The sequence below is a fragment of the Gopherus flavomarginatus genome, chromosome 7 (genome assembly GCF_025201925.1).
Source record: "Gopherus flavomarginatus isolate rGopFla2 chromosome 7, rGopFla2.mat.asm, whole genome shotgun sequence".
Lineage (NCBI taxonomy): Eukaryota > Metazoa > Chordata > Testudines > Testudinidae > Gopherus > Gopherus flavomarginatus.
The window spans coordinates 86,488,056-86,502,004 of record NC_066623.1 but is presented as its reverse complement, the minus strand read 5'-3'; the positions used below and the strand labels follow the sequence as shown (position 1 = coordinate 86,502,004).

The following is a 13,949-nucleotide window of genomic DNA, read 5'->3' as shown; positions in this document are numbered from 1 at the left end:
ATATCCTCCAATCACACAAGCCAAAAATTGTTCCATTTTACTGCAGTTCTGTAACCATATGGGAACCAATCCTGTCTGTGTTCTGTGCACATCCAAAATTCCTGCTGAATGACCCACCCTGGGGGCAAGTTACCAGTTATCCAGGGCTGGGGCGGAAGGAGGATGCAGTTGGGGGGCAGAGCCCAGAGCTGGGGCAGTATGGGGTGTGGGGGGAGGGAGAGCCAAGGGCTGGGGTGGCAGGGGGTGCGGGTTGGGGGGTGTAAGTTTCTTGGGGAGGGTTCGGGCCTACACAAGGTGCTCTGCAAGAACGAGGCCCACACACACTGTGAGTTATTGGCTTTAATGAAGGTAATGTGACACACCCGCAACGGGGACTTCTGGCGTTGCTGTCATGGAGGCGGGGAACCCAGCGCACCGAAGCTCAACCTGGGATGGAGTCCAAAGGCGGGACAAAGGCATACATCTATATATACCAAGCACAAAGGCAGCTCATACATATGCAAAAAAGGGGCTTTCCACGGCTCCGTCCGCCCCCTAGCTAGAGACCATGGACTTTCCACCAAAGGCCATGCAAACTGGTCCTAACTGGTTACAAGCAGTTCTAGCTAGCTTACCGTGTCCTACAGTGACTGGCTGCTTAGCAAGTAGGGGCTTTCCACAAGCCGCCGAGAAAGTGGAAAGTACCCTAGCTAGGCCGTTACACCATCTTCCGTGGATCCCTACAGGGAGGGAGCCCAGGGCCGGGGCGGCAGGGCAGCCAAATTTTTTTTTGCTTGGGGCGGCAGGAAACTTAATAGCCGGCCCTACCACTGTAGATATCAATGGTGTTCTGATTCCCCCTGTCATTCTGGGAGACCCAGCTTCCCTTGCATTTGAAGCCTTTTACTGGACACTCAGATGGGAGAAAAGAGCTAGTTACCTGTACCCTGAGCAGTCACAGAATGCCAGTGGGGTATGTATATGAAGGCTGAAAGGGAGATGGAGATGGCTCGATGATAAAGTTTGAGACTGCTGAGCAATATCTGCCTCATGTGATAACTGCTCACTGTATTTTGCACCACATCTGTACATGGATAAGGAAATAAAGATTTAGCTTATTACAGTCTTTAGGAATTTCCCCAGTGTATTAATATATAACCTGACACCATCACATGGAACACAGTTATGCAAATTAATTTACACAGCAGATCCATATATACTTGCCATAAAATGTACAAATAAAAATGCCTATAAACAACTGTATAAATAGCACTGCTGCGCCACCATTTTTGTAACAAAAATTGTGGGGAAAGGGACAATGAGGGTCTTCAAGAGCTTGGTTCTTTTATTTCTGCTACCTGTAGTGAGAGGTTCTATGGTACAGCTGAAAAATGGTGGTTATGAGGATATTATTATTGCAATTAACCCTGGGTTACCGGAAGATGGCAATATCATTAGAAACATAATGGTAAGAACTTTGGTATATGTAATGTCCTTCTGTGATATTCAGACTGCTGGGTTAGATCTACCTCTAGATTAGCCATAATCTTAAAAGACCAGTTCCAGCTCTCATTAATGACAATGTGAGGTTTTCTCTTTTGATTTTCATGGGAGCTAGATCAATTCTGTGGTTACTAAATTTGTTCTTAACTTGAATTTTTATTCAAGTGCTGCTGTTAATGAAATGAATGTACTCATCCCTTGAAGTTTAACAGGAATATTATGGCTCAGAGTCAGGCTGATTCTATGTATCACCTTCTTCTTAATTATTTCTTTCCAAACAGTGTGTACCTTAGACTAGAGAATCTCCAGAATAAGGATATTTAATTGACAATTACTGAACTGCCATATAATGTTTTTCCATTTGCTTTTATCCCTCCTTTCCCCCGTCCTTGCAGGCATTCATGGTGTTCTTAAAAACCCTTGGTGTGTGTATATGTATGGGTGTGTGTGTGTGTGTGTGTGTATATATATATATTTCTGTTATTAGTTATTCTTTAAGTTCTCAGTGTAGATCTTTGCTCCTTGATCACATGATTTGACCATTGAGCATTGACTTGCTGTAAAGGGAAGAATAAACTGAGGTGGGCATAGCCATTAACTAGTAACCCCCAAACTACTCAGGAGAGGTGGGGAAGGAGCAAGGAGGAGGGGAACAGGAAAATAGCGACAAAGTAGTGCCCACTGTAGAGGCAGGAAGAAAGTAGAACCTAATTGAAGCGGAGCAGAAAAATGAGGACTCCCAGGGAGAAGAAAAAGGAAATCACAGGTTATTACTTATTATTCTATTTGATTCATCAAGCACCACAGTACACTTTACAGATTAATGAAAAGGACTGGTCCAGGATTGAGCCATGCTGCATCTCAAGCCTGTGTAACTTTTTTGAGGAAATTTCATATTTGGATGGAGGTTTTATTTTCAGGGATAGATCGCGGTTTTTATCATAAACCCTGAGCAAGGGATGGTGTATACTTGCACTGTCCTAGGAGCACTCCAGAATCTTTCAGAGTTACAGTTTGGTCTCTCCTTGCTCCATGAGGGAAATAATCTGTCCCAGCCCTTCCCTTGGTCAGGGTTGGTTTCTTTCTATGTCTTCACATACTGAGTGTTACTTTATGTACTCTTGTTTCCTGGCAAGGCTAAACTACTCATTGCCTCTACTGTTCAATTTGTAATTCATAATCTTTTCTTTTCTTTCCCTACCAGGCCATGGTCAAAGAGGCTTCTGCTTACTTGTTCAATGCTACAAAACAGAGATTTTTTTTCAAGTCTGTAAAAATTATAATTCCTCTTCATTGGCTGCCAAAAGATGAGTATTTAAGTGTAAAAACAGAGTCATATGATAAGGTAAGACTTAGAGCACTCATTACAAATCAAAAGTATTTGCTGTGTTCATACGCTAAAGACATAGGGTCTTGTCTACAGGGTTGGTTAATGCACACTATGGAGGTATGATTTCTAAATCACTCTAACGTGCTGCTCAGTAATTGATCCTTGTAGACCCTGCTGGTGTGCGCTAAATATTCCCTGGTGCACTTTAATGTAGTGTTGCACTTCAGAAATCACCTCCCTGTACCGCGTAGACAATCCCTAAGTTTTTCCAATACCGAGGGAATATAAATTGCTCTCTTTAGAATTTGTATTGCCCCCTAGTGCCCAGTCCTGCAATCCTTACTCAGGGAAACAAACAATCGAAGTGTTCTGTGAGTAAAAGCTGCAGGATGAGCCCATTCAACAAAATCATCTGCCACCCTCCATTTCCTGCTGCTCTTTAACAAGGACAATTTTATTTTTAGGCAGATGTTATCGTGGCTAATCCTTTCTTGAAGTACGGAGATGATCCCTACACGCTGCAATATGGAGAATGTGGGGAAAAGGGACGATACATTCATTTCACTCCCAACTTCCTGCTAAATGACAATTTGTATAACATCTATGGATCACGAGGTAGCACCATCTACTGGATCTTAATTTTCTGCTTTTGTTATTATAAAAATGCAATGGGCAAGATGTTCCAAAGTGACTAGTAATTTGGGATGTCTCAGTTTTTGGTCGCCCAACCTGCGATGCTTTAAAAGGACCTGGTTTTTCACACAGTGTTGAACATCAGGCTTCCTTAAGGAGTCTTAAGTTGGACACTCAGAAATGGGGGCACCTAAAATGACCAGTCTCTTTTGAAAATTTTGGCTCATATTTTTACGGTAAATGAGGGTTGTTTTTCCTCTTAAATTATTGCCTTGATTTGGAAATACCATATGTCCTAACACTACAGTCCAGTTAGCTAATCTGAGAGTTGCAGTGGGTGTAACCTGGGGAACATGATGAAGGTAAAACCAGTCCCAGAGGATTCTAGAATAGACTAAACACTTATGAGCGGATCCTACTCTGAGGACTCGAAGGTTTTTATTGGAACTTCTGAAAGTCATATTTGCCCAACTACCCTTCTTGTAAGTGTACATTCACAGAGAATTAACAGTATTCCCATTTTGATTTCACATTGCCCATATGAGGCCATTAACAAGCAAATAAAAAAGCTCCAATAGAAACTCCTCAGTTTTGTGCAGTGTAACTTGCTGTCATAACAACGACTTTCTCCTATGCCCATTTAACCAATATACTGTCCAATTTATTTATCTCTGTTCCATACACAAGTTAGAATCAATCATTTACGTGTTTCTTTTAAAATAGAGCTAGGTCAAAACCAGTCCCTTAAATCTCAACCCTGCTAAAGGTGCAAGATTATTTGGTTTCAAATCCAAGGTAAACTTGCATTAGATTAGATGAAAATTTATAGGTTTGTGGTCTCGCAAGAACAGTCTTTCTCATCAGACTTCTGGCATTTTGGGACAAAAATCTCCTTAAAACAATTCATTGGAATCCAGTAAAGTCAAATACAAACCCAAATTCTAGCCTGGTGAAGCATTGAACTCAAACCTTGAATTCTGGCTTAAACTTAATCTGATTTGAGCGTTGCTTCCTTGGCCCATCTTTAGTTGAAAGTTTTAGTTAGACAACATTATGTACATTCTTCATGTCAATGGCTTTACCAAGAAAGGGGTTAGATTATCTTGATGCGATATTATGGTTTCTGGAAAAGTATTCTGGTTGTCTAACCTTTCACACTTTTATCTGCCTTCAGCTATCTAAGTAATCCTTTGTTTTACCTTGATCTGAAATTAAACTAACTTCTCTAGGTTTTCTAATATACGGTACCCCTTTTCCCTTGTGTTATATGAGTCAAGAATTATTATTTTAATAGACATGGGTAACATTAGACACCTTGCTTATACCAGGAATGGACAGAAGCTACTGTCTGCAAACAGAGGTGTCAGATCTTTACCCAGGTCTGTTAATACTCTGGAAGGGTTAATCTGAACACAGTGATCTGTTTGGGTTTAAGGCCCGGATCCCGCAGTGAGTCCTGTGTGGGTGCAGGGGTCCATCTAAGCAGAGCTCATTGCAGGATTGTGCCTTAAATTTGTTTAAATGACCTACTGAAATATAAAGTAAATTTTAAAGTGTTGCATTTAGAATTCACACATGCTCCTTCTCTTCCGCAGCCAAAGTTTTTGTCCATGAATGGGCCCATCTTCGTTGGGGGGTATTTGATGAATACAATAATAATGCACCTTTCTATGTGTCTATAAATTCTGGAAATGCAAGTGTTGAAGCAACAAGGTACCGGTGTTTTTATATTTTGTCTTCAGCTCATGTCATTTTAAATAGTTCAATGACATTTGGTACATACTTGTCTGTGTTCAGTCTGTACTCTGAGCGAAGAGTCTTGGCAAGTTGTTGTTCATAGGATTAAAAAAGAAGCTATAGGATAATATTTAACTAATGATATTGCTGCCCAGAGATCAGTCTCATTGAATTGCAGTCACTATCATTTTACAATCTATGACATTTTTAATACTAAATGAGCTTTTAATTTAGGTGCAATTGCAGATTTGAGTTACCATTCTCTACATTTTGATTTATCATGCCTTTATGAAATAGCAGTTAGCATGTAGTAAATAAGAATGTCTTCTTAAGTTCCTCTGGGGAGTGATCCTCTGGGAAGTTCCAAACCATTCCTACTAGTTCATGTTTAGATTTTTTAAATATTAAAAAGAGACATAGTCAAGGTACACACCCCATTATTGACCTGCTTTAAAGCAGTTACTATCTTATGATAATGTTCTCTAGAGTCTGCATATCTAATGGGGGGTGGGATTTAAGTGTACAACTCTGTCAATGAGAAACAAAAAACAGAGTGAGACTGGATATCTCAGAGGGTTGGATAGGAGAGAGAGAACTTTTCGCTCCTCAGGCACTGGTCTGAATTGGAACCAGTTTGGTCTTGCCTAAAACTCATTACCATCTGCCAGTCACTTGTTGACCACTGTGAAATGAATTGGTATTTTCTGTCCAATTCCTAATGGACACGTATCACCATCATCAAACTCCTGTACTGCAATTGGCACTCTAAGTGGCAGTCACCACTGAAGGAGACTGACAGGGCTCCCTGCTCCACACTTCAACCACCACAAAGTGGCTGGACACTTTCCAGGTTTATAAGCATCAGTGTGTTATTTATTAGGTCCACTCCACCAGTTCATCAGTACAGCCTTGGGCAGCAACATACGAGAGTTCCTCATAGCCCACTCTCTGAGGTGGCAGAGGGAAAGATCTCCTCATGGTGAGCCCCTGTATCTCCTGGCATCCTCCCTCATGCATTTCCTTCCTGTCTCTTAACTGCTCCCAGCTGATGGGTTGATTGATCTCATTAGCACATCAGCCCCATGTCTAATTAGAGCTTTAAACACCCATCTCTCAGGGCAGGTCTACACTACAGCCTAAGTCAAGAAAGCCCCCATCCCACAAGCAGCATAAGCTTCACGGTCTTCATACCAGTGCTATGTTGACAGGAGATGCTCTCTTGTTCACATACCTTCCACTTCTCACTGAGAGGGAGTAATTATGCCAATGGGAGAGTGCGCTCCCTCCACGTAACGTGTATTCATCAGACATGCTACAGTGTGCATCTGTGTAGATGTAATGCTGTAGTGTAGACTTGCCCTCAGTTAAGTCCACTCCCAGGGGGGAATGGCTAGTAACTTGAGTTTTGGGTCAGCTCTAGGCTCCTAGATCTCTGTCACAGATACAGTGATTGAATTGCCATGGAGAATGTAATACCAGTTCACCTCCAGAATGTGTTCTTCAAGTCTGGATTGAGGTATATTGATGGAAGAGTGGAGGCACTTATATTGTTTCTCATCACGTACAGGGTGTTTGATTCACAACCTATACTAAATTACTTGAGGATGTCTCTGGAAAAAAAGTCTACCAGTATTTTATTATTCTGACCATTTGTGAATTGGATTGCAAACTTTTGGGGGGCAGAGATAGTGTCTATATTTGTGTGTGTGCGATGGCTAGTACAATACAATCCCAGTGCTGACTGGAGACTCTGGGCCTTTCATGATTCAAATAATAAATAACAGATTATTATTTGTTGATTATATGTGGCTTATTAGCTAAGCCTCTTACTATCTTTCCTGCCCTTTAGGTGTTCAGCTAGTATCACTGGTAAATACATAGTCCAGAGCACGAAAAGAGAATGCAAATATGATCAACAAACAAAGCTATATGAAGCTGGATGTAACTTTGTACCAGATAAAACACAAAATGCCCCAGCATCTATAATGTACATGCAAAGCCTCCCTTCTGTAAGTATTGTTACTGCTTTTTGCCCAGTTGGATAGCCAATATTTGGGGTGTTTTAGGTTGTTTCCATTAGGAGAAACTGATATGGAATGAAGTATTTCTTTGATGCTTCCTGTTGATTTACAAACAATTTACATAAAGTCCTGTTACTCTGAAGACAGCAGGGATCAAACAGGGGGTATTCTTCTTTACTCACAGTTCCAAACCTCTTTCCACCCATCACTCTGCCCAAAAAACCTTCCCTTCTGCTTTCCTTCCTGGGGAGCCCTGAGTTTACCTAAGTTTCTTTTTTGCTTCCCTCTCTATGCCTGTTGTTTGCTGTTCGTATAGTGCGGTGGGGCCAATTGGGTCCACAGGTTCTCATTAACCCTTTCATTGCCAATGTGGGGTGTATCTGTCCCATCATAGAATGTACGGAAATAACCCAAGATTGTGACTAATTTTGCTCCGTTTTGAATCAGGTAAAAATAAAGTTACCCAGACAGGGGGTGTTTTCTGTTACAACATTGATGGGGCTTATCCTTTTGTGACAGGGCTCCCACGAAGTGCTAAGCATTTTCAACTCCACTAAAATAAATGGAAATTGAATATGCTCAGCAACTTGCTAGAGATGCTCAGCACCTTGCTTCTGGAGCTTCGAAAATATTCTGTGAGATAAATTCTGCTCTGCTGGGACTGATAAGAGGGCAGCGAGCTATTCATCCTCTTTAAAGGTATTCCTGACAGTCAGGAAGAGCAGAGTTTCTGTTTGCAAATTTTTCCATTCCTGCATGATCTTCCACTGGTAGAGTATGTTGAGTCCCAGGCGAGTTGGGTTCCTTATGCATCAAAGTACTGGGACACCATAGTAACTACATATCTGTGAACTTTATTGATGATGTCTGCACTGCTTGGGCATCCTCACAACACCGGGTAAGTAGACACATTGCATGTCTACAGCTGAATCAGAAGTATGACGGAAGCTCAGGTAGGCATCTGTGGGCTAATTTAAAATCTAGATAGTGTGGCTAAAAATAGCAGCAAAGGCATGATGGAATGGTCACCGTGCAGGCTGGCAATGTGAGTATATATCCAGGGTTCTGGGTGAGCTTGTACAGACATGCTGAAGCCCAGGCTGCCAAATCTTCATTGCTATCTGTAGCTACACTAGCTGGACTAAAGCTAATGTGGGTATGGCCACTTGAGCTGCAGTGCTGTGTAAACCCTGAGACAGATTCTTTAGGAACATGCTTCTTTGACTTCCTCCAGGGTACAGGACATAGACAGATTATATGGTCTGTAGCCTTTAGAGTGGGCAAAGAATTTCTGTATTTATGGTTATCATGAGCAATAGAACAATAGTAGACTGGGATTTGCTACTACAGGTGTATGCTTGCTTTTTTCAGTAATTTTTCTTCTCTTCCAATTTGCCTTTTTTTTTTAAGGTGGTTGAGTTCTGTGATCAAAGTACTCATAATGAAAACGCTACAAATATGCAGAACAAAATGTGTAACTACCGCAGCACCTGGGAAGTAATTATGAACTCTCCTGACTTCAGTAACACCTCTCCAATAAATAGCGCAAGTCCTCCATTTGAGACCTCCTTCTCATTGCTGCAGACCAAAGACCGAGTAGTCTGTCTAGTACTTGATGTTTCTGGGAGCATGACTGGGGTAAGTACTAACATATATATGTCTCTCTCTCTCTCTCTCTCTCTCTCTCTTTTTAACAGAAATGCTTAGAAACAGGCAGTTATAAAACAATGTAGTGTATATATTACAATATTTTCTTCAGTTAACATTTCAGTAATCATGTTTATTATTTTGGAAAAATTGATGCCATTATTTTTCCCATTATAGATATTTAGGGATTGATAAAAGGAAACACATCAAATTGCTAAAAATGATATGCCAGACTTAGTCTCTCTTTCCTTACAAAATATAACTATTGCTCTTTTTTTAGCTTCAGCTCCAGAATGTCAAAACTACTGTAGTTCCCCAAAACCGGGGGTGAAAGTAAAACACAGGACTTACTGGTACGGGGGCTGGTGCCTTGGGCAGAAGGGGAGGGACTGGGGGGGTCAGCGTGCCCCAGACAGCCCATTCGTGCTGCCTGGCCCGCTCCGCCCAGGGCTCCAGCTGCAGTTTAAAGGGCTCAGGCAGAGGCGGCCAGAGGCCTGGGCCCTTTTAAATCGCTGGCCCCGGGGCAGCTGTTTCTTTTGCCCCGCTTGTCGGCGGCCCTGCTGGTAGGGACCCAGCAGGGCCGCCGATGGGAGACACAAGAGGGGCAGCCATGTTAAAGCGCTGCTGCTGGGGCAGCGCTTTGAAGTCAGCTGGGTATGGGCCGGTACTGGCAGCCACTTTTTACCAGTATGCTGTCCCGTCCGGTACCTGTTTGCTTTCACCCCTGCCCAAAACAGAAAATATATCATGCATGCACGTTTCGTGCTATGTGACTCACAAATTATTTTCAAAATAAATATGAAAGTCAGTGTGTATAGCAAAATAAAAATGAAATACTTCCCCTCATAATCATTCATCCTAATGAGTCAAGAATTTGGGCTGTCATAAAGTGATGCTAGATTAAGCAGAGTGAGACTTTTTAAAATTAAAACTTGTGCTATTTAGCATAATTCTTATCTTGCAGAGGTCCCTGTAGGTGACATGAGTCCTTAAAGAGACTCAATCTGTTTCAGGCCTCAAATTAATCATTCTTACAGTAAATCCAACATAATCTCCCTGAATAAGCTGTGTGTTCATATGTATAAATGTCATAACATGTAGAAGTGAGAGTCATGTGATAAACTTGTCACATCTCTGTAGTTTATTTATCCTGCCCATAAATCCATCTCCCCAGCTTTTATTCTTACAGTCCAAACCACTACCTAGCTTCCAAGAGCTTTTTTTATATGAACCTCTGTTGTATTCTTTCCTCAATATATTTCTTCATCGCTTATTTATTTGTTTCAAACATTCAACCCTGAGCCAATGACAACATCTGTTCTGAAAAATATTACAACTTTGAAGTGTGTTATCTCACAGACCTTCAGGGCTAGAAATAGGATCTTCCCACCAGTATATAAATGGGAAGAGAAGGTCTTCAGCATCCCAGTGAGGAGCACGACACCCTTTTATGCCCTAGGGAGGCCCCAGACATCTTGCTTTAAAATTGTAGTATATTTATGCCTGGAAAAAAAGTGTGTAATTTTTATAAGTCTTTATTCAATCTATACAGGGCTCATAATGATAACAAGGTACCTGGCTTCACAGGTGCAGGGGTAAAAATAGCCTCAACATCAAATAATTGAAACCTCTCTAAAACATTCAAAAATACTTTTTTCTGTCGTACTGAATATATATTCGTGTGGTAGAAAGGTTTTATGAATGCTTCTTTGGAATGACCTGCCTAGTCACTCAAAATTTTACCAACAAGGAATAACATTAGTACCCCAATTCATGCAGGTTAAAACAGTACTATACTGGCATGTATTCCACATATATTATTATGAAGTATAAGTGTATTAATATAGCTTTATTTAAAAAAATATTTGAGATCTTCAGTTCAGCCATCAACACAACTCCACTGAGGAGTCAAATGATGATGTTTCGATAAAGTCTATTAGAAAAATTTGCCAAGGATGGTGCATGGGATTTATCTTCTCTCTCAGAAACATAATTTATGAGGCTAAAGCAGGTTGAAAAGGTCTCTTAATATATTTGATGAAGATCCACAATAACGAATTCAACCAAAATGTACAGGAGGGTGCTTAAAATGGCCATATGGCTATTTCTTTGGCCTACAGAGTGCTATATAATGTTTTATATGATTTCAGTTTTGTGGTTCAGTATTTGTCAATATCAAATAATGACTTTATTTAATTTATGACAAAGAAAGATATGGATCTCAAGTAAGTGTGCATCTTGTGATGAGCTACAGTTGAGCAGCATGGAATTCAGTGCTCTTGAAAGTAAAGCACTAAACACTAGCTGAAAACGTATAGTGCAGCTATACCCTGTGTAAGCTTCCCCTATGTTGCTCTGCCAATGCTTCTTCTTCCTAACATGCCACACCAGTACAATTCCATTCCTGGGACTGATGTTTAGAAAAGATTGACTATTTCCTCAAATTATCTAGTGATGTTATGATGTGATAAATGTCTGTCATGCATGACACATGCTATGAAAACAACGAGGAGTCTGGTGGCACCTTAAAGACTAACAAATTTATTTGGGCATAAGCTTTCCTGGGTAAAAAAACTCACTTCTTCAGATGCATGGAGTGAAAATTACAGATGCAGGCATAAATATACTGAAGGTATGTCTACATCTACAATTTTGCAGCGCTGGTTGTTACAGCTGTATTAGTACAGCTGTATAGGGCCAGCGCTGCAGAGTGGCCACACTTACAGCAACCAGCGCTGCAAGTGGTGTTAGATGTGGCCACACTGCAGCGCTGTTGGGCGGCTTGCAGGGGGGTTCGGGGAACACGAGAGCAAACCGCGGGGAAGGAGACCTGCTTGCAAGGGGGTTCGGGGAACGCGAGAGCAAACCGCGGGGAAGGAGACCTGCTTGCGGGGGTGGGGGGGTTCGGGGAACGCGAGAGCACACCACGGGGAAGGAGACCTGCTTGCAGGGGGGTTCGGGGAACGCGAGAGCAAACCGCGGGGAAGGAGACCTGCTTGATTACCAGAGAGGCTTCCTCAGGTATGCTGGGATACCTGCTTATTCCACGGAGGTCAAGAAAAACGCTGGTGAGTGTCTACACCTGATGACCAGTGCTGGATCACTAGCGCTGGATCCTCTACACCCGAGGTTGGACCGGGTGTACGGCCAGCGCTGCAAACAGGGAGTTGCAGCGCTGGTAATGCCCTGCAGATGTGTACACCTCCTAAGTTGCAGCGCTGTAACCCCCTCACCAGCGCTGCAACTTTGTGGTGTAGACAAGGCCTGACACATGAAGAGAAGTGGGGAGGGAGAAATTACCTTTATAAGTGGAGAACCATTGTTGACAAAGCCAATTCAATCATGGTGGATGTGGTCCACTCCCAGTAATCAATGAGGTGTCAATACCAAGAGAGGGGAAAACTGCTTTTGTAGTCAGTCAGCCACTCCCTGTTCCTATTCAAGCCCAAATTAATGGTGTTAAATTTGCAAATGAATTGTAGCTCTGCAGTTTTGCTTTGAAGTCTGTTTTTGAAGGTTTTTTTTAAGAATGACTACTTTTAAAATTGAAAGATTGCAACTTTTCAGTTATTGGGAGTGGACCACATCCACCCTGGCTGGCTTGGCCTTGTCAACACTGGGTCTCCACTTGTAATGTAACTCTCTTCTCTTCATGTGTCAGTATGTTTATGCCTGCATCTTGTAATTTTCACTCTATGCATCTGCAAAAGTGGGAGTTTTTACCCACGAAAGCTTATGCCCAAATAAATCTGTTAGCCTTTAAGATGCCACCGGACTCCTCATTGTTTTTGTGGATACAGACTAACACGGCTATCCCTCAGATACTTGGCAACATACTATGAAACCACCCAATTGGGGACTGAGAGGCCCAGGATGTAAATGCACCAATCTAGAGATAATACTTGAAATTCTGGATCACAAGTGAAATGAGTGTGCTGTTCTCTAATGATTTTCTGTCCTCATCAAACAACCAACATTTTTGACACAGCTGGCATTCCTTCCTCTGGAGAGATTTCAGTTTGGAATAGCAGCTGTGGAGGTACAGTAAACGAGAAGTCTCGAAAAGCTTATGTAAACTAGTACTATGAATATTTTACTGTCGTTAGCATCAAATTCACCCCAAAGCTATTTAGAGACAAACTAGTTAATTAAGATCTGCACCTAGATTTCCAGAGATAAAAAGATAGAAATCGGCCCATCCCCTAACCTTAATATAGGAAAGATCAAGAATAATGACAGCTAGTTTATATAGAGAGAAAACCTTTCAAGGTTAAACTTTCTCAGCTGATTTTCAGCAATCTGTTCAAATATTTACATTTAAAATAAATTCTTTCACTATACTTAACATATTTTCAAAGTGCCAGGTGCCTGTGAAATAGAGGGGCTATTCCAAAGCATAGGTAGGTTGAGTACTGTCCTCTGAGGCTGCAGCCATTTTATCTAAATAAATTATATGACACAATCTTATTTGTGAGCATGAGATCACATTATTAGCTGACACTGTTATATATCTCCTGGTGGTTTCAGTATGCAGATACTCTTCCATGATAGCCGAACATGGCACACATCACCACTGGTTTGGAAATAATATGCCAGGGTGATACGTAGGGTAGCTGGGGTAGTCAGATGTTGGAAAATTGGAAAACCACCCATATTTTCCCTCCAAATCTCTCATCTACTCCATGGCAGGTACATTTCAATGTATCTGTACAAACTGAACATTAGTAATTGCTGTATTCTTGCATTTTGCATTTTGCTATCTCTCTTGAAAAGCCTTGATAGTTCTAAGTACGTCCCTTTCTTCACCTGCAGAATAACCGCATTAAACGTCTCTACCAAGCTGCAGAGATATTCCTGCTACAGATTATCGAAATGGGTTCCTGGGTTGGAATTGTCACATTCGATTCTACAGCACAAATTAAAACTAATCTACAACAAATAGTCACTGAGAATGTACGCCAGGACCTTATCACATACCTGCCTACAACAGCTAGCGGAGGAACTAACATCTGCGAAGGAGTACGCAAAGGATTTGAGGTGAAGGAAAACATTGGGGTGAAAGTGTCCTGGAATGCAGTGAGTCTGAAATGGAACATGAG

The 13,949-nt window shown here is 41.6% G+C and overlaps 1 protein-coding gene across 1 annotated transcript in view; it reads left to right on the top strand.

Moving 5' to 3' along the window:
* The first annotated feature begins 1,297 nt into the window (after positions 1-1,297).
* LOC127055301 (calcium-activated chloride channel regulator 1-like) overlaps positions 1,298-13,949 on the top strand; it is a 30,524-nt gene continuing 17,872 nt past the window's right edge. Inside the window, exons 1-7 of the mRNA XM_050962139.1 lie at positions 1,298-1,447; positions 2,687-2,827; positions 3,277-3,427; positions 5,041-5,158; positions 7,032-7,191; positions 8,614-8,841; positions 13,663-13,887. Of these exons, the coding sequence (XP_050818096.1) occupies positions 1,298-1,447; positions 2,687-2,827; positions 3,277-3,427; positions 5,041-5,158; positions 7,032-7,191; positions 8,614-8,841; positions 13,663-13,887 (1,173 nt within the window). The remainder of the gene's footprint in view (positions 1,448-2,686; positions 2,828-3,276; positions 3,428-5,040; positions 5,159-7,031; positions 7,192-8,613; positions 8,842-13,662; positions 13,888-13,949) is intronic.